General features: G+C 41.9%; 1 protein-coding gene across 1 annotated transcript; it reads left to right on the top strand.

The window, feature by feature from the left end:
• The first annotated feature begins 420 nt into the window (after window positions 1-420).
• On the top strand, window positions 421-19,718 carry LOC103473489 (macrophage mannose receptor 1). Its single transcript, XM_008423787.2, has 50 exons — window positions 421-585; window positions 3,006-3,151; window positions 3,235-3,347; window positions 3,535-3,668; window positions 4,144-4,367; window positions 4,471-4,574; window positions 4,662-4,780; window positions 4,885-5,020; window positions 5,701-5,783; window positions 5,900-6,019; window positions 6,098-6,199; window positions 6,285-6,443; window positions 7,206-7,288; window positions 7,407-7,551; window positions 7,632-7,676; window positions 7,774-7,941; window positions 8,306-8,425; window positions 8,509-8,619; window positions 8,703-8,735; window positions 8,825-8,959; window positions 9,078-9,224; window positions 9,909-10,043; window positions 10,173-10,330; window positions 10,720-10,864; window positions 10,953-11,007; window positions 11,090-11,156; window positions 11,267-11,400; window positions 11,485-11,528; window positions 11,623-11,796; window positions 11,884-12,038; window positions 12,127-12,240; window positions 12,333-12,448; window positions 13,149-13,303; window positions 13,378-13,583; window positions 14,293-14,470; window positions 14,549-14,773; window positions 14,852-15,021; window positions 15,099-15,169; window positions 15,309-15,409; window positions 15,503-15,622; window positions 15,850-15,987; window positions 16,061-16,215; window positions 16,301-16,400; window positions 16,487-16,722; window positions 17,165-17,348; window positions 17,441-17,689; window positions 17,788-17,970; window positions 18,075-18,131; window positions 19,117-19,262; window positions 19,362-19,718. Exons 1-50 carry the CDS (start codon window positions 531-533, stop codon window positions 19,404-19,406), a joined length of 6,498 nt encoding a protein of 2,165 aa, XP_008422009.1. The 5' UTR covers window positions 421-530; the 3' UTR covers window positions 19,407-19,718.
• The last annotated feature ends 161 nt before the right edge of the window (window positions 19,719-19,879 follow it).

Below are 19,879 nucleotides of genomic sequence, written 5' to 3'. Positions count from 1 at the left end.
AATCGAGTTACTTTCCGTCAGCTTTCATCAATTTGCAACAAGGGTGGGCAGAACTGTTTTGGTGAGGTAAGTGTACATTATTCTTCAAAAGTAAGTTTATTTGTAAATGAAAGATCAAGTAATGTAGAGGAAAGAAGAACATTAAGAAATAAACACAAATTGTTTTAGTTTACACATAAAGTTATTTTTTTCTTATTCTTTCTTGCTGATTCATGAATCCTAAGAAATGTGCTTGTAGAACAAAATCCATCCTTAATTTGTGAAGTCATGACAATACTGTCATGACAAAAGCTGAACTTGCAGCCTTTGCACACTGCCTTGTTTTTTCGTCTGCTTTATTACTTTCAGTCTTTGGACTCTGGACAAACGCTGAAAAGAGGAGAACCAAAGAGAAGATGCTCAGACGTCTGAACACTTAGAGATCCAGCACAACATACACTGATAAGCTCAGGAAGGCTAAAATAAAAACAACAACTCAATACTAGGATGTACAGGGAATCACCTTGAAAGACAAACACGCAAATTAAATAATGGACGGAAGCATTCTTCTGAAGCTGCTCGTATTTGCTTCTTTTCTTGCTTGTGGTGAGTATACATATATATCCATTTCTTTTATAAAATGTGTGAATATATTCCACTGTTTGAAGTTTTGAATCTGATTCAGAAACTTTCTCAAAACCATACAAATGGAAACGGATTCAGTTGGATCATTTGTGTCTGTCTGTTTCTGCAGGTTACAAAAATGACAACAAAAAAATTAAACGCATAAGTAACTGTAATTTGAATAAAGAATATATATTTTTTAATTTTATATATTACAAAAGGAGCTTAATTTATTTCAATTTTTTTCACACAAAATTTTCTTTTTTTTTGTGGCGCATTGTAAATTTTCTCTGATAAAATGTTGATAAAATGAGTGCCTTTGTTTTGATTCTTATTCAGAGGGATATGGTTTCATTCTAAGGAACACAGTTGTTAAATATTTTAGCTTTTATGTGCCTGCAGCGGCGTAGCGCTTAGCTCTGTTGCCGTGCAGCATCTGAGTGGATTCCAAATCCAGCGTTTCTGTTTGGAGTTTCTATGTTCTCCCTGTACATGTGTGGATACTCTCTGGATACTCCAGCTCCAGAGAGTATCCACACCCCAAAAAACATCCAGGTTAGCTTAATAAGCCACTCTGAAGTGCTCTTAGATGTGTTTGTGTTACAACTTGTCTAGTATGTGGAATCACTTGAGACACTGACTGCCATGAGGAGTAATTAAAGAACTTTAACGGCTTTTATTGTTCTATAATTTGTACGCAAAACACGAAAAAAGCAAGTCATTGTCTCAGGATGATAACCAACGTAAGTGGTCGACAGTAGACTGAAGAAAAAATAAGAATAAATAACTTCTATGAGCTGACTATTTCTATTTTCCTAGGTGGCTTTTCAACCAGTTAAAGTCCTGTGCAAAACATGTGATTCTACTATATTGTCTGTAAATTTGTCAAACATTCACCTAAAGATCTGTGTGAGAATCCAAAGTTGGCTGACAGAGTCTGTAAATGCCAACCGGTCATGAGACTTTTACGACTGATGAGCATTAAAATGATTTACTGGCTTTCTAAAAACTACGATGTGCAGCATGTAGAATAATCAGAGTATTTAGTGAACATTGTTTAAGCCGACCTGTTGGAACGACAGGCCTATAGTTCATAGGTCAGCAACCTGTGGCTGCAGAGCCACTCTTTTAGGCTCTTAAAAACATTGCTGAAAATTATTGGAAGTGACCAGTGTTTGTAAATAAAGAGAATAGGAAAGACTAGTTTTAATAAAACAAATAATAAATCTGGTTTTAAGCAATATCTTTTAACTTTTGACAATATAACAAAAATTACTCTATGTAATTACAGAAAAAAAAGGGAGAATGGGAACAATGTTTACATTTTCTTCTCATTAAATCTGAAATTTCCAAAGTAAGTTTCTGTAAATAGATAACTGAGGTACTTACTTCCACTTGGGACAGGGTTACAATAATGTCAAATGTTTCTTGCCTTACTTATACCCTTAAGTTAGGGTATAGCAGTCTAGGATATGTTTTATGGTTTTATGGATTAATGAAGACATTGTGACCTCTTTGACTTTTAGGCCATGTGTTATCGACTGGCGGCTCTTTAATGCCAGGCTGGCAGAGCACCTTCATATTATTCACCTAAAATCATCCAGTCAAACATAAATTGACAATTGTTTTAACTATATTTTAAATCTGTAGCTCGTGCACTTTCAAGTTTAACGTTACTCTTGGCCGGTGTAAAGTGTTGCAATCGAGTGCAGAAAAAAATTCTTAAAAAAAGAAGAAACTTTGATAGCAGAAAGGTATGTAAGTCTAAACATGACAGGATGACTCTTGAATACAGGAGTTAAGTCGCTGATTGAGTAAAAAAAAATTTCCAATGTCTTATTAAAAGGACTCAGTTTACATGGTTGAACCTAATAAGTTCCATCACTGCAATGTTTTTCCTTTTTTACACATTTTTAACATTTTAACTTTATATGCATTCGACAGACCATTCATAAAGCATGTCTTTACTGGTTTACGGATACTTACAAGGATTTTATTAATCAAAAGAGTGACAAATGCTGCCGCAGCTCCATAACAAGATCTCGCTTTTCCAATCTATGCTTTAAATCGTTTGCCAACCAAAAATGTAATTCTCCGCTTTACATGGAGCTTTTAACTTTCATTAAAGCATGGCAATGAAAAGAGGGAAAAAAACTCTTTAACTGTGGCAGTCAGATGGTCCAGTCAATTAAAAAAAATACCTCAAAGTAAAATATCGATTGTGATATCGGCTCGTGAAATTCTGTTGTTTTGAAAAACAGTGGTGGCGCTGTCTTTTTTCCAGATTAATAGCCACTACAAGACTAGACAGTGATCAGAGTCGAAAAAACATTCATAGAGAGGTAGGAGGGTGGTGAGTCTCCACCCATTCTCCCATATTTCATTTCTTTCTCTCTCTTTAGCTCACAGCCAGTGTCGGCAAGGTTGGAGGGAGTACGAGAGTAAATGTTACTTCTTCTCAACTGACACCAAGACGTGGACTGAGGCGAATGCCTACTGCATAGAGCAGGGCAGCAACCTGATGAGTATTCAAGACATCCATGAAAGGGTGAGGGGCTCTGACACGCATGATTGTAAAGTTAGCTTCAAGTTCGTTTTTAAGCCTTTTTTTTTTTCTGTCTCTTTTTCTAGTTATGGGTGAGAACACAAATCGGCTTAGAGATCTTCTGGATCGGTTTGAATGACCTGGTCGTAGAAAACGTTTGGGAGTGGAGTGACGGGAAGCCTTTTATAGAATATTTATCGTACGTGTCCCACTGCTTCAAGTTTTGAAGCCCAATATGTTTAATGGTACTCCTTGAATGAATGAATGAATGAATGAATGAATGAATGAATATACTTTAATAATCCTAGAGGGAAATTCACAACATCAAGGGTCTAGATTTCATTTGTGAAGCTTTCAAGAAAACAAGACCATTCCTGCTTCTTCAGGTACTGGATGTCGGGCCAGCCTGATAACTATAACGAGGTGGAGCACTGCGGTGAGGTGGTGGGATACGACTTTGGACACTGGAACGATGACAACTGCAGCAACAAGAGGAAATATATATGCAAATACATCAATGGTAAGAAAACTTAAAGCTCCAAATGATCCCATTTTTTTATCCAACACAGAACCAACTAATCGAAGATAAAACAATGCTACATTAAAGGGAGTGAAAGCGTTGCTTTCTATATACGCTTTTAACTTTAATGTACCATCTAAATATAATTTGTTTTTAAAGGCATAGCTGGGTTCTGTAGAAAATTCATTCTCTTGTCCTATACTGACAGTGTTTTCAGATGAAGTTTGTAAAAATGCTACAAGCAAATGCTAGCACGTTTCCTCTGTTTTGATATGACCTGTTGATATTTTAACTTGTGACAATTCAGTGCAGTTCCAGTTAATCCAGTTGATTAGTGTGTAGAGGATATTTACAGGGGGGAGTTGGATCCTCCCTGCCTCAAAGCGCTTTTCTTTGAAAGATGTAAAATGTAATGACATTTCCAACACCTGAAGCACTTCTCCCCCCTCGACCCCCATTTATTCCTGCCTTGCAGCAAACCCAGCCCCCCAGTGTGACTTAGCCAGCGGCTGGAGGCAGCACGGCTCCAACTGCTTCAAGTTTAAGTCCGAAACGATGAAGAGCTGGTCGGCAGCCAGGCATGACTGTGTGGAGGAAGGAGGAGATCTGGTTTCCATAACCTCACAGGCAGAAAACACCTACGTGATGGGAACGCTGTCGTCGACACATCTGGATTTCTGGATTGGTCTGTCCACACTGGTGAGAGGAACTTGTCGACGCATGGAGAGGCTCGCCTGCCTGTCTGGGAATAGATGACCAACGCAGCGCTACGTGAATGTGAAGATGAACTTTGTCTCTCCAGAAATGCAACAAGATTTCGTGTCAGGTTGACCCCGGGAACAGCCAGTTTGCCTGGTCCGATGCAATGCCGGTGAGCTTCACCAACTGGGCGGTGACCTCTACAGTGTAAGAAGAATAACCCATCTTCACAATTGACATCTTCTATTAGTAAAAATGTGATGAATTTAGGATAAAGCTGTAGTTGTCTAACAGAGATCCGCAGGTGGGCGGGTGTGCTGCGTTGGTCAAAGACTCATCAGAAGCGTTTGGAAAGTGGAGGTCCCATTTGTGCCGATACGAGCGCCCATACGTGTGCAAGCGTCTAATCAGCAGTAAGCGCAGCACTTTCCCCTGGCGATGATGTTTTTGGAAGTTCACTCGTGCTGTCTGGATTTTCCTGATGTCTCTTGTTCAACCCGCTCTCCTCCCCGCCCAGCCATCTGTCTTCCAGGGTGGCAGAGCTTCAATGGCAGCTGCTACTGGATTGTCAGCAACGTCAATCAGCTGACCACCTGGTACGAAGCGGTCACCAAGTGCTCTGCGATGGGGGCTCACCTGCTGTTCATAAACAGGTAGAGGATGAAGAGCTTCCACTTCCACTTCAAAAAATCTAATCACAAGTGTATCTGTCGTCTAACGCGGGTTAGAATTGCTGACGTGGATGTTATCACGGATACAACTCATTTATAATAAAAACAAAACAAATATATTTAAGTTTTTCTTAAATTTGATACAAACAAGACATTTGTCTTTTTTGTAAGATGACCAGCAGAATTAAGCAGCAACCATGATAAACTCTGATCACTCCGCCCCGTTCTCCACCACCTCACTTAAAGGACTTTAAATTGTCGGAACTGTTGTCGTTTTGAAGCCGCATTCTTTGAAGATTTGGATGCATGGCCAAGCTACGCAACTCTAGTTTCACTCGTGCGTTTGCTGAGCACGTAACCTTCTATCTGTTTGTTAATGTTTCAGGTGTATGCAGAGACTTACTTTATAGACGCATGAGCAAAATGGAAAGTCTTATCACTCAGTATTTATGCACTTTGCATAAAATCGTTCTGCTCCTGCAGCATGACATTGTATCTTGTCTCCATGGTGTAAGTGGCAGTTTGCAACTTTTATGCCACTATTTACCAAAGTAGCATTTGTAATTCATGCAGTTTAAATTTTTCTGTTTTTGCTGCTGTTATTATTGCATTATTATATGGGAGTGCGATACATCCTCTTGTTTGTCTTTTGCATCATAAAGTCAAGAGGAGCAGTTTTTCATCAATGGCAAACTTCCGGACTTTCACCAAGTGGACATTCCTGATATCTGGATCGGCTTCTCAGGTTAGGACTTTGAGTAAATCCTCTTTTCCTAAACGGATTAAAAAGCCCATTTTCAGGCCGTAACATACAGTTCTGATATGCCCGTCTGATTATTTCCCTGCTTTTTCTGCATCCAGACATGTACCAGGACGGAGACTTTAAATGGACGGACAAAAGCAAAATCACGTTTTCAAACTATGGTACTGGCTGGCCCAGAAACACTGAAGACACTTGGGACTGTGGCCAGATCTACACAGGTGGGGTCTTCCCTCTGTCACTCCGTTTATAATAAATGACTCCTCTTGTTAGCTTCTAGTATAAGCCCTTTATTTCAGGGAACTATGAGGGCAAATGGGAAACAACTAACTGCTTCAAGAGCCTGGGTTACATCTGTGAGATGACCGGTGGACTGAACCCTCAACCAACTGCGTCTCCTGGTCAGTTAGTTTTCACGCTCCGTTCCTGTGTGCTGGTTTAATGTTTTAATAGCTCCACCAGTGACCGTGGTGTTGTTTGCTTCAGATGGCCACTGTGACCGTGGATACTTGCTTTATAAGGACTTCTGCTACCACTTTGAGACTGAGCAGGTGAAAAACTGGCAAGATGCCGAGGCTTACTGCGTCGAACAGCAGGGTCATCTGGTCAGCTTTCATTCAGAGGAAGAGCTCAGTTTCCTCACCGGTGAGCAGCTGTGACGTAAAATCACCGCGATTTAAGAAGACATAGCGCCTTGCACAAATATTCTTACACCTTTGAATTTGTTCCGAGATACAACTGCAAATCTCAGTTTATCCTGTTGGGATTGTATGTGATTTGATCGACCAACAAAGGGTGGCGCATAATTGTGACGTGGAAGGGAAATTTTGAAATTTGTTACCAAGAAAAATCTAAAAAGTGTGGCATGCAGCTGTTCTGACAGATTCACAGAAGAGCTGGATAAATGACACTACGACTAAAACTGTTTTCACTGGTTTTTATTTAGGGATGCTGGAGTAAATAGAGCTGCACACCACACTGTTTACATTTTTATGTGTGAAAATTTTTAATGATTTTGATTTCACTTTGCAATTTTGAAGAATCTAGAACACTCTAGAAAATAATAAAAAAGAAGAAATCTGACTTTAAACTCAGTCAGAGTTTAATTCTGCGTCAATCTATGTCAGAATCCAAACAAATTGTCAACCTGCAATTGAACCTGTCCCAAATTTACTTGATAGATTTGAGTTTTAAGACTAAATTTGCCTGATGGAGCATTAACAATTCAAACAGTTCTGATTCTGGCAAATAATTGTTTTAGTTTTTTTAACTTACCCTAATCCTCTTCTTTGTTTGTTCTATTGTAATAAATAACACTTTGCAGTGTGTGGTCTCAGCGGGTTTGAATACTGTCTGTTGACATACTTGGATGTGCTTTTTTTCATCTTTTCTTTTCTTTCTTTGCAGCTCACATGCCAGGTGAAGCCTGGGTGGGTTTGAATGACATCAGTATTGAAAACCAGTTTGTGTACACTGATGGATCAGATGTAGTAAGTAGCACAACCACGGGGAATGTTGCCCACTACACTCCCATTTCCTGCTGAAGATGCTGACTGCGACAGTCGGAGCAGCATCTCAGTTTGTGCCGCTCTCTGCCGATGATCTCAGAATCTCCTGCCGTGGGCAGAAAACCAGCCAGACAACTGGGAGAACAACGAGGACTGCGTTCACCTGACCGGAATGACTCACCCTGACCCTGGGAAGATTAACGACGACAAATGCACTGCCACCAAAGAATTTGTTTGTAAAAAAGGTGAGATGCTCGTATACATTTGTCCCTCCTCTAGTCTTTCTTCTCCCTATGCAGTAAATCGTTGCTCTCTGTCATTGTAGCAAAGGGTCAAGGGCATCTTCCTCAGCCTCCGACATCTGGACCAGGTTAACTTGACGTTATTCTCCTCTTAGATCTTAAACGCATAGTAATGCTTTGGTGCTTCCATGCATGTGAATGTCTGAGTTGTTGCATTTGCTGCAGGATGGAATGAGAAATGCGGCTCGTGGACCTCTGACCCTTTCAACGACTTCTGCTACCTGTTCAACTACCTGTCGATGAGGACTTGGGCGGAGGCTCGAGCTGACTGTGTCAACCAGGGAGGGGACCTTCTCAGTATCACTGAACCCTTTGAGCAGGCTTTCATACAGGGTATTGCATTGGCAAAAAAACTAATAAGGCAAATCTCACTTGAAGTCGGGTTCAGATTAGTTTTATTAGGGTTTTTTAAACCACACTTTTAGGACTTTCAGTATTTCGGTGTGTGGATTCTTAATTGTTTTGTTGTGATCACTTCTTGTTGCTCCACAAACAAGTTGCTAAAATAATTTTTAATGATTTAAAACTTTGTGCTATACTTACAAAGATATCCAAAGTGGTGTGTTATACGATGCTCACACACCATCACTCTCAGTCGTTGATCAAATCAAGCACATACTGGGTCCAGAGCGATACAAAAATGAATCGATTGCTGTGAAAAGCAGCCCATTGAAATGTTCTTGCTGTTCAATCCCAGGCCTGATCCAGCAGGCTCCCACCGGGATCTCCCTGTGGATGGGGGGTCATGACTCCATCACGGAGGGCGGCTGGGAGTGGACCGACGGCTCTCCGTTCAGATACATTCGCTGGAACGCAGGTCCATATGAGACTCTGAGGAAACTCTGAGTTACTTCTGAAAAAAACCCAACGTCAGACAGCAAGATTTGTGTTCCCCCACAGGTAACCCAGATGATTACTTCGGTGAAGACTGCTTGTCGATACTTATTAACGGTGGCTACTGGAACGACGACAACTGCCAGAGCAAGAGAGGATATATCTGCAAGCGGAGAGGTGAGGAATGCTGCTTGAAACGTTGCTGATGGTGAACTACAACCAGGTCAAAAGAGAGCTTAAAACAAGCTTCTTCCTTTCAGGGAAAACACCCGAGCCTCCTCCGCCACATGACGGTAAAAAAGGACATCTGCGTACTTTTGCTTTCCAACACGATTCGTCGACAAACCCAATTAAATATCCCGAGTATTAATTCTTGTTACAGGTTTCTTGACGGCAGTCGTGTGCCAGGATTCCGCCGCTGTCCTTCACTGCCCTCAGGAAAGTGTGATAAACGTCCAGTCTGCTTTCTACGGCCGCAAGAGCGACGACATCTGCCCACACTTTGAGGGATCAGAAGGTTCTGCTACAAATGAGTTTACAGCAGATGGAAATAGCCGACCTCTGCTACTGCATGACACACTGTAATCAGTACCATTTAATAAGAAAATATGGATATGATTTTGTCTGTTTTACAGGGAGCTGTACAGTCGAAGGAGTTCTTCCTCAGTACAGAAAGGCGTGCGATAACCGTCCTTTCTGCTTCGCGTACGCCCACGTTGAGAAAGACCCCTGCCCCACTATCTCAAAATATCTGGAGATAGTATATAGCTGCGAGCAGAAAGGTAATATCTTTTTTTCCTCATTTTTATGAGAGTGATCACTCCATATTAACATATAAAAACAAAATATTTATATCTGTCCAATCCTGACGAAGTGTTTTCCACTTGAACTTAGGCGTAGCTCTACAGACACCATCCTAATTGAAATCCAAAGAACAAGCTGAAATTGTGTGAAATTGTTGATGAAACCAGATATAAAGCCAATGAAAATGTTGCATCAATGTACAATATAACACTGCAGTAAAGCCATATATGCACAAAACGTCCACACAATATTCCTCTGCTTAATGACTGCAGAAAAATAAACATGAAGTGAATTTTAGTTGATTTACATGCATGTCAAATGAAAATGTTACAGAAACCACATGGCATACGACTTAAATCACATGACGTAAACCATATGACTTAAAGCATATGACTTAAAGCATATGACTTAGTCATTCACATTAGATTTGAACCACAAAGTATATAACCCTTCCAAATCAAATGATAATACACACAAGTTGCTTCAATGATAGCAAATAATGTTACTGTGTGACAGTGGTTTTGGAAGAATAAAATGCACAAAAAATATATTAGGGGGTGCAAAAATGCAGAACAGAAATTGTCTTATTTTCTTCACAATACTTTTCATTACACATGCATTACCATAAAAACAAACTATAACCAGTCATGCTTTTCTCACAGTGTGTCTGCACTGCCTGGGTGTCGAGGATGGGAACATCACGGACTTCCAGCTCTCTGCATCTTCTTCCATCGGTGCCTTTACTGCGGACAAAGCCCGTTTGAATGGAAACTCCTGCTGGATGCCCTCAGGAAGTGGTCTGAAATAATTTTTTTCTACATCATTTCTTCAACATGACAATAAGGATTGAATTTAGACTTCTAGGGAAGAGCCATTGATGGGTTGATTTCCAGGTGAAACATGACCTCTTGTGTGTCCTCTTTCAGCATCTTCAAGCTGGATCCAAGCGAACCTGGGTGAGACCAGGAAAGTAACTGGGATTGTAATCCAGGGTTGTCCTCAGAATGACCACTGGGTCACTAAATATAAGTTGCAGCACAGCATGGACGGGGCAAGCTGGACTGACTACACTGCTGATGGAGATGTGAGTAAGACAGGGTTTGTACTCCATCTGCTGCGAGAAAACATTTGTATTTCCAGGATTGATCTTTTTCTTCATCTGAAAATGACATCCATCAGCTGTCCGGTTCTCAGTCTCCATATTTGAAGCAAGATCACCGTTTGTAGTAAATGTATTAACTTTTATGTTTGCACTTAAAAATGTAATTTTATGGACTGAGATAAGAAAATCTGACTTTTAAATGGAATGGAATTGTAATCTGAAAATGTGTATAAACCTTAATCACCATCTGAAAAAAAAAAACCCTCAAAGTTATCATGAATTAAAGGCTTTCTAGTTTGGAAGATTTAAAAATGTGCTTTTGCTTTAATCTTTATTATAATCATTCTTTGTTGTACTTTTACTATTTGCAGTTTTTCCCAGGCTCAATAGACAGAAACATCCCTGAAACCCAGCTGCTGGGCACCCCTGTGTCCGCCCGGTACATCCGCCTCCGTCCACTGGAGTTCAGCGGCCAGGCAGGGCTCCGGTTTGACGTACTGGGATGCACGCCTCACTGTGAGGAAGTCATAAGACTTTTAATTCCAAAGAACACTGGAAATGTTGTCTTGGTTTCTAACATTTTTATCTAACTCTGGTTTCACAGATGCAATTACATGTGCCAATAAGCCCAACTTCAATTTTTCCACTTATCAAATGACGTGAGTCAATTCCAAGATATTTTATTCATGTTGCAGCATTTGGATGACTATAATTTATGCTATAATCTCGCTGTATTTTCAGCGTGCATTGTCCAGCAGGCTGTGCTAACACAGATTACCTGGTGTACGGCACGTCAGTATATCGTGGGGTATGTAATTATGTCCCGTTACCTGCATCACTTTTAGATATTTGGCATATTAGTGTATCTAGATATAATTTTTTTCCTTATTTGCTTGATTTCACCTAATTTTGCAACAGGACTCAAACATCTGTGCAGCAGCCATCCATGCTGGAGTTGTTCTCAACGAGAACGGAGGAGACTGCACTTTGTTAAAAGTGCCGGGTGAAAACTTTTATCCCGGCTCCACCAGGAACGGCATCACCTCCAGACAGTGAGTCCATGAGTTTTATCCTTTAACTCTCAGTTGTTGTTTTTTTATGTAACCTGACGACAGCTAAAAATCTTTTGCCTGCAGGTTTGATGGAAACTATGATGTATCGTATACTTTTTCAGACGGGGGTGAGTGAAGATTTATTCGTAATCAGTTTGATTATATCCAGCGTCCTTCATTCTTTCTGCTGAATCCTTTTTTTCCCCTTCATCCTGCCGTCAGAGCTGAGATGCTCCGGCCCTGACTGGTATGAGTTCGGAGACTTCTGCTACAAACCTTTCGGAGACAAAAAGACTTGGCACGCCGCTCGGAGCACATGCAGGAGTCTGGGCGCTGAGCTAGTTTCCATCCATTCCATGAAGGAGCAGAGCTGGGTGGAGAGCTACCTCTACATGGGTATGGATGCAGATTGAAAAAAATAAAAACATAGAGCTGGAGATCAGAGACCAATCTTCCTAAATGTGTGATTGTTTCGATCTGCAGCCACCAGTGACGTGTGGACTGGTCTGAACGACCTGGCCGTGCCCGGTATGTTCATGTGGTCCAATGAACACATCGTAACTTTCACCTATTGGGCTCCAGGAGAACCCAACAACCATGATGGCTTCAGCGAGGACTGTGTTGAAATGTTACACCAGGTGAGAACTCCTCTTTGTATCCATGCAGCCAGTAGGGAATATTTATATTTGTGTTCTTTGCAGGTATTTGAGATTTATTTTCTTGCAGACCGGCAGATGGAACGACGTGTCCTGCACAGAGCTTAACACCTACGTATGCAAAATGCCCAAAGCGCATTACCCTCTCCCGTCAGTCAAACCCACCATGTATGGATGTCCGCAGGTAGGACCGTCTTTTCCTGTTGTCTGAGTTGTACTTTGTTCTTTAAAGCGGCAGTGCGTTTATCCGCAAGATGTGCTCTTGCCGCACGTCAGGGTTGGGACGCGTACGGCTACTCCTGCTACTGGATGGAAGAGACGGCCAGGAGTTGGTCCGATGCTAAGGCCTTCTGCAAGGAGCAGGACGCCGTCTTGTTGCACATCGGAGACATGTGAGGATGAATCTGTGGTTTTTCAAACAGCAGAGATCTGAATGAACGAGTAATGTCATCTTCGTCAGGGCAAAAATATTTGCCATGCAAACACATTCATAACCTCGAATCCTTTTCATATTTTATCACAGTATCATGTTTCAGTGTATTTTTTTTGGGTGGGTACAATATGTGATAGACCAACGCAATTTAGAGTATTGGTTGCATTTGTATGTAGCCACCTTTCACTCAATTCAATATGTTGTTCAACCACCTTTCATTGCAACTACGACTGTGAGTCTTCTGTGCTGTGGCAGTGGTTTTTGTGCAGGGTAAACATTTGTGCCAATTGTTGCTTGCAAAATTGAAAACTCAGTCAAGTTAGATGAATGAAGACCAACTATGAACAGCAAATTTCTAAGTCATGCCCTAAATTCTCATTTAGAATAAGATCGGGACATTTGGTGTGCACTTCACTAATGTTCTCCACAGGACAGCTAAGGGTAAATAACACAGAGGTAATCTTTTACTAGGCAGTTGGATGAATTGCATCAAACTCAAAACAGCTGACTAGATTAAAACAAAACAAAACAAAACAAAATAAAACCAGATATTATTTTAATTTCTCTTCCAAATAGTGCTTTGCCTTGTGTTGGTGTATCACATAAAACTCTTCAGAAGAGATGAATCCAAACAAGATGTCTTTCATGTTTCACTGCAGCTACGAACAGTCCCATTTTACAGTATCCCTGTCAGGAAGAACCAGTTTTTGGTGGATGGGGCTGCGCGCCCAGGGAGACATGAGTGGAGGGGTCGACTACGTCTGGGACAACGGCTTACCTTTGACCTTCACTCACTGGGACAAAGACCAGCCAGGTACTAAAACCAACTGTAGGGAACATGTACCAAGATGAGAAAACATTTACTGTCCTTTTATGTTTTTTTACTAGACAATGGAGATGGCACCTGTGTGGCTATGACAACGGGACAGATTGGTGGTTTCTGGGACGACAAACAGTGCTCAGAGAAGTACGCCTTCATCTGTGAAAAGGCCAGACCCGACATCACTCCACCTACGAAGGCTCCAACTCCTCCTCCGTCTCGGGGCTGTGCTGACGGCTGGACGGCTTTGCCCCACTTCAGGAACTGCTACAGGGTGATGATGACAGTAAAATAGAGATTTTAAAAAAAGCTAAAAGAGGATCTGTTATCCCAAATGTACCTTTCACATGCTTTTGTACTTTCATTTGGGTCTGAGTTGCTTCGAATAACAGCCCAAGTGGCGGTTTTTGGCAATAAGTTAATGTTCTTGAGCCGATTCAAGAATGAACCGATTCCAAAACCTCCCAGTTATTGAGTCACAATCGAGGGCACCGCACTGTTACCTAGCAACCCCATCCATCAAGCCCAACCCAAACCTATCAACCCAAGCAGAGCTCCAGCATGTTTAATCATCTGGTTTTATCGCTGTACAATGGCTGCTGAAAATACAAGTGTTTTATTGTTGACTTGTCATCTAGAAACCACTTTCTGTTTTCTTGTTGATTGTACAGTAGGCTCCACTTCTGCTTTCCAAATATGTAGTTATATAATTGCGCAGCCATTTTCATAAAGTTGGGCGGCGAGGCCATCAGCAGCTTATTTGGATTTAAAGTGTCAAGAGGCCATAAAACAGCTGATTCTGAACGGAGTTCAAAATAGGCAGAACTAATCAGACTAAAATCTCATTATCTAAGAAAGATTTTGTGCAAAAAATGTAATGAACATGCTTTGTATGGCCCTTAGACCTATCCTAATTTGTTCAAGGAAGCATAAAAGGTTTAAGCCATGGGAGAAACTGATTTTCTTGTTTCCGTGTGTTGCAGCTTTTCCACAATGTGGACTGGTCCCAGAAAAAGAGCTGGGAAGCAGCACAGGAGGACTGCATATCCAGAGGAGCTAATCTGGTCAGTATCCACAATCATGAGGAGGAGGAGTTTTTGTCTGTGTACAGTAAAGGCAGCTCCAAGTGGATCGGCCTCAGGCACAACCCTATAGAAGGAGGTGAGGAGAGACCGTGTTTTTCCAGGAATTTTAAATGGAATCTGAGACAAGAATCTAATGACTCTTCACTTATCACAGGGTATTCCTGGAGCGACGGAACGCCCCTGTCGCACACAAACTGGGGCCACGGGGAGCCAAACAACCACGAGGATCGTGAGGAGTGCGTGGAGATGGTGAGCAGCAGTAACGGGACGTTCTCCTGGTGGAACGACCTGAACTGCGACGCGCATCAAGACTGGATCTGCATCATTTCCAAAGGAAAAACCCCAATCATTCCCCCAGTGCCTCCGTCTCCTGTCCCAGGTAAACCATCCCTCCAGGGGAAAATCATCTAAATGAATAATTTCTCAAGACGTGTTCACGCATCCTTCCCACTTCCAGCTCCTGACTGTGGCTCCAACCCTGGCTGGAGGAAGAACAACAACATCTGCTACTACTACAACGACACGGATATAGTCGACTTCCACACAGCCATCATGCGTTGCTACGCAGAGAAGGCCATGCTGGTCTCCATCCTCAGCAAAAATGAACAGGCATACGTCAACAGCATGGTGCGCCTTGTTTCTTTGGCTTCTGCGGACATGAAAAATAGGAACAAACGTGTTAATTTGATGTTTTACTCTGCCAGGTGGGCACAGGGAAGGTGGCTGCTGCCTGGATCGGAATGATGATGTTTGGCATCGCAAGTGGACAGTACATGTAGGTAGACAGGGAACATGGAGTAGAGTAGAAACAGGCTTTATTGTCCCACAGAGGGAAACTACAGGTCCAACAGGGAAGGAAGCTAAATGAGATTCATGTCCAAGAATTAAGGAGATTGGTTGTTTTCTCTTCTCAGGTGGATAGACAACTCCCCTCTGACGTACACCCACTGGGCACCGGGGGAGCCAAACAACGCCAACGGGGAGGAACAGTGTGTCCAGATGAACAGACATCAAGGTGCTGGGACAGCTTTTTTTTTTATTTACTGTGAAAACTTAGCAAGTTCATCCCCGTTCTCACTCGCCGAACAATGATCTCTGGATTGTGAAGGTGGATGGAACGACGCCAACTGCGGCCGAGCTGGAGCGGGTTATGTCTGCAAGAAGTTCCCCGGAGACGTCCACACACGTCCCCCCCCCACACAACCCTGGGAGGGCAACTGTCCTGCAGGTAACGCCTGTCCATGACAAATGCAACATCGGGAAGATTTTCTCTGTCGTTTTAGCGTCCTTCATTAGATCTCAAAATGTTCGTGAATCTTTCTTTAGGATCTGGATTCATCGGTTCCCTTCAGAAACCTCTGTTGTTGGTTGTGGTCAAAGATTAGTAGAAGTAAATGGGTGAAGAGGATAGAAAGCAGGTTTTTCTTCACTCATTTCCATCCTTTCGTCCTGCAGGATGGATGCGTTTTAAGGACAAATGCTTCATGTTTAAAGGGAAGAAAGATGACATCAAAGCAAACTGGTCTCACGCTCGAAGCTGGTGCAGAGATCAGGGAGGGGAGCTGGCAATTATTGATAATCAGTATGAAAACGGTAAGCTCCACAGAGAACCAGCAAAAAATTTCAAATTAGCCTGTCAAGCTCATTCTTTGTTTTTCTCCTCAAGACTTTGTGGCTAGCTACCTCAAAGACCTGGAGCTCCCCACTTGGATCGGTCTGTCGGATCTCTTAGTGGAGAATCAGTACGCCTGGAGTGACGGGGCCAGTCCGGTGCTCTACACCAACTGGAATGAACACGAACCCAACAACGCAGGAGGAACGGTGAGCTCGTTTTGCTTTAAACTCTTGAGGATTTTTAGAGGTTGCCGTGAAACATGTTCATGATCTTAATTGTTGTGCGTAACAGGAACACTGTGTGGCCATGACTCACGGCACTCTCGCTACCGGCAAGTGGAATGATGACGCCTGCCACAAGAATCACAGCTTCGTCTGCTTCAGAAAGAAATGTAAGTCAGATAAAGGCACTTTTTTTTTTTAAGAAAACATGCCCAACAATTTGAAGCTGGCAGCCAAATATTTTTGTCCTGATCAGCAAGCAGCATCGAACCTCCTCCTCCCACCAAGAGCCCCTGCCCTGCTGACTACATATCCTGGTACCAGAACTGCTACAAGCTGGTTGAGGAGCCGGCGACTTGGGATGCGGCTCAGGCGGCCTGCGAGGAGCAGGGTGGCAACTTGGCCAGCATCGACATGAGCTACGATCAGGCCTTTGTGGCCGGCGTCGTCCTGCAGGGAAGGGCAGATGCCTGGATCGGATTAAGACGCAAGGTTGTACAACAGATAATATTACCTACAGTAATGTTTATATGTATGTTTCTAACCCCTTGAATTTAAGATTTTGTCAAATTACAACCACAAAATTCAATGACTTTCATTATCTGAGATATAATGATAAAAAGTACAAGAATCAAAGGCATGAAATATTTCACTCCACGTCTAATGGATCTACAAAACCTATGAGTTACTCTTGACAAAAAAAAAAAAAAAAGCGTATATTTAGGTTTTATTTACTAATTATGTGGGAAATTGGAATTTATTTAGGGGAGTCAGAATAAAGAAGGATTTTTGTGAGTGTAACATGACAAAATCTCCAAAAGTTCAAGACATATTGTCTATGCAAGTAAATAACAAGAGTAAAAACACATTTCCTGCAGCAGAGCACCATCCTGATTTAAGTCAGAGATAAATCCACAGCTGTGTTGTGATGTAGGAGGACAGCGCCTACATGTGGACAGACGGCTGGCCGGTTTTCTTCACTCAGTGGGGTCCCGGAGAGCCCAGCAACATCCAGGACGAGGGATGTGTCAGCATGCATGCTTCAATCTGGTTCCACGGGACCTGGAACGACACCAAGTGTGACCAGGCTAAGCCCTACATCTGCAAGATCTCCTCCGGTATAACAGACCTGAGCGGCGCATGTACTTTATCTTTTGCAAACAGTCAATTACACCAACACGTCTCGAATCGTTGTTATTAATGTCCACAGTAAAACCGCCTCCCACTCCCAGCCCCGGCGACGGGAAGTGTTTGCCCTTCTTTGTTCCTTACGGTCGGTACTGTTACTTCATGTACGACGGGGCGGAGGGCTTCTCCTGGAACGACGCCCGACACTACTGCCAGTCGGTCAGGACTGAGCTGACCTCCATTCACAGCAGGGCGGAGATCGAGTTCATCAGGAACCTGAACTTCACTAAAAAGCACAACATCTGGATCGGCCTTACCCGCGACAGAAACTGTGAGTTTGCAACGAAGCAGAAACGGCAACAGTGATCTCATAGAGTTCAGCACCTGCAGACAGCTCACCGGTACACATGACATGTGTTTGCCACTTAGTTGGTTGGGGCTGGACAGACAAGACGTCGTTGGGATTTGTTAACTGGGCTCAAGGTGAGCCCAATTCGGCCTTCCATCCCGGGGACATCGCCGAGGAGAACTGTGTGGAGATGTATCTTGACGGGCGCTGGAATGACAACAACTGCCTGCAGAAGAGAGGCTTCACTTGTCGCCACCGCCAGTGTAAGGAGCTCCTTGTGTCATTTCTGTGGATTTTTGATTTTGGATTTTGATTCAGAGTTTTGTAATCTTTGATTTAACAGTTTGTGTGTGAACTTTTCTTTCAGATTACACAACAGATGATGGCAAAAATCCCATCTTCCCCACCGACAGTCCAGGTGGAAGTAAGTAATAAAGTGGATGACTGTGTATGCGGTTCTTTTAACATCATAGTGCATGTCTGCCTTTTAAAATTAAGACCTTCATAAGTGTTGAGACTTGATAATATATCTTGCACATCAAGGCATTCTAATCTCATCTAGAAACTATTAGTTGATGATTTCACACCTTAAATTAGTTGTTGAGGCCCCAACGCGATAAGTCAGCTGTCTTTTCTTCCTAAAATATAGTTTTAAAGACTAAAGATATTAAACAGATTGGTATATTTTGGATATATTGCAGTGTGAAGATCAAAGAATGCCTACTAAATTGACAATACACTATTACAATGAAAGAACCGGTGGCTTTAGGTGTGTTGATCCCTGTAAGCAACTAGGGGCAGCAGAGTTCCTTCTAATTTGTCTGTGGGTCTTGTTCTACTATGACGGCTTGAATTCTGTGATGCAGAACAATGTCAGAAAAAAAAGTAATTTGTTAATAAAAATAAAATTAAAAACAATGTTGAAACCTGAACAAAGTTAATAGTGAAATTCATGCCTCAAATAATTCAGGCTTTTATCAAGCAGCAGGTGAAGAGGTTCTAATGAGAATGCTTACAGGTACATAAAAAAGGAACATTGTGATAAAGTTCAATAAATGTTGTCACTTATTCCACAAAGTGAAACTCATGTATTATACAGATTCATGAAACTGAGTAAAATATCCCAAGCTTCATTTCTTGTAATTTTGTGTGAAAACCCAAAATTTAGTGTCTCAGAAAAGCTGTTAAGTTTCAGTCTTTGTTGTAATTATGCAGCCTGCCGACCCAGACAGAGACAATTTAGAGCCTCAGAAACTTGTGGAGGTGCTTTGAGTTCGTTTGTTGATGTTGTGCGCCATCATTTGCTGCTAACAGTACTTTTTTTAAATGGCGTTTGTCATTTTGAGATGTACTTGTATCTAATTTTAAAAGCTACACAACAGAAACTGACATACCTGCTGCGTCTGCAGATGCCGGGGTGGTAGTCGGCGCCGTCATCGGAGCAATCGTCTTCTTCTGCCTGATAGTTGGACTGCTGTACTACGTCTTCAGAGTGAGGGGATACAAACTGAGCAGCTTGAGCTTACCAACGAAAAGCACCTCGCGTGTTGATGTGGTAGGTTACAAATCAGCGCTTCTATAAGGGTGAAAAAAAAAATCCTGTTTAATTCGTATAGTTTTAATGTTGGATTGTCTTCCCCCCTTTTTGTTTCAGCCGGCTTTCAGCAACCCGAACTTTACAGGAGAATCTGACACGTAAACCCTCCTCCCGTTTCTGTGAAGTACATTAATGAAGATCGATTTTTATTTTAAATCAGTCTAGTTTGAAGCTTCTGATAAGTTTTATAGGATTAAGGAATGTTGTGTGTACTTTAATATGGCAGAAAAAAAAATTTGATCCCTTTTTAGCACAGATCTTTTGAGTGAATTTTTTTTGTTGAATGTTTTAAACCTAATTTATGTGACTAGTCCACAAAAAAATGCCAGTGTTGTGGCCATTTTTTCTTCTCTACAACTTTTACCCAAATGAAGATTTCAAAAAAGCAGAACATTTTTTTAAATCCAGACTTAAAAAAATACAGCTATATTTTAAACAAAGTCATGTTTTCTTGCTTCTTTATTTCACTTAAAAAAAAAACCTCAAACTAATGTATCCAAAATTTTGTCACCTCCCTGATAGTGGAAATGCCTTACTTTAAAGATCAGCTTCCACACTGAAGAGGATTGTGGTTT

Source organism: Poecilia reticulata, linkage group LG12 (genome assembly GCF_000633615.1).
Source record: "Poecilia reticulata strain Guanapo linkage group LG12, Guppy_female_1.0+MT, whole genome shotgun sequence".
In the NCBI taxonomy this organism is placed as follows: Eukaryota; Metazoa; Chordata; class Actinopteri; order Cyprinodontiformes; family Poeciliidae; genus Poecilia; species Poecilia reticulata.
The sequence above is the reverse complement of the archived record's forward strand: the minus strand, read 5'-3'. Positions and strand labels throughout refer to the sequence as shown.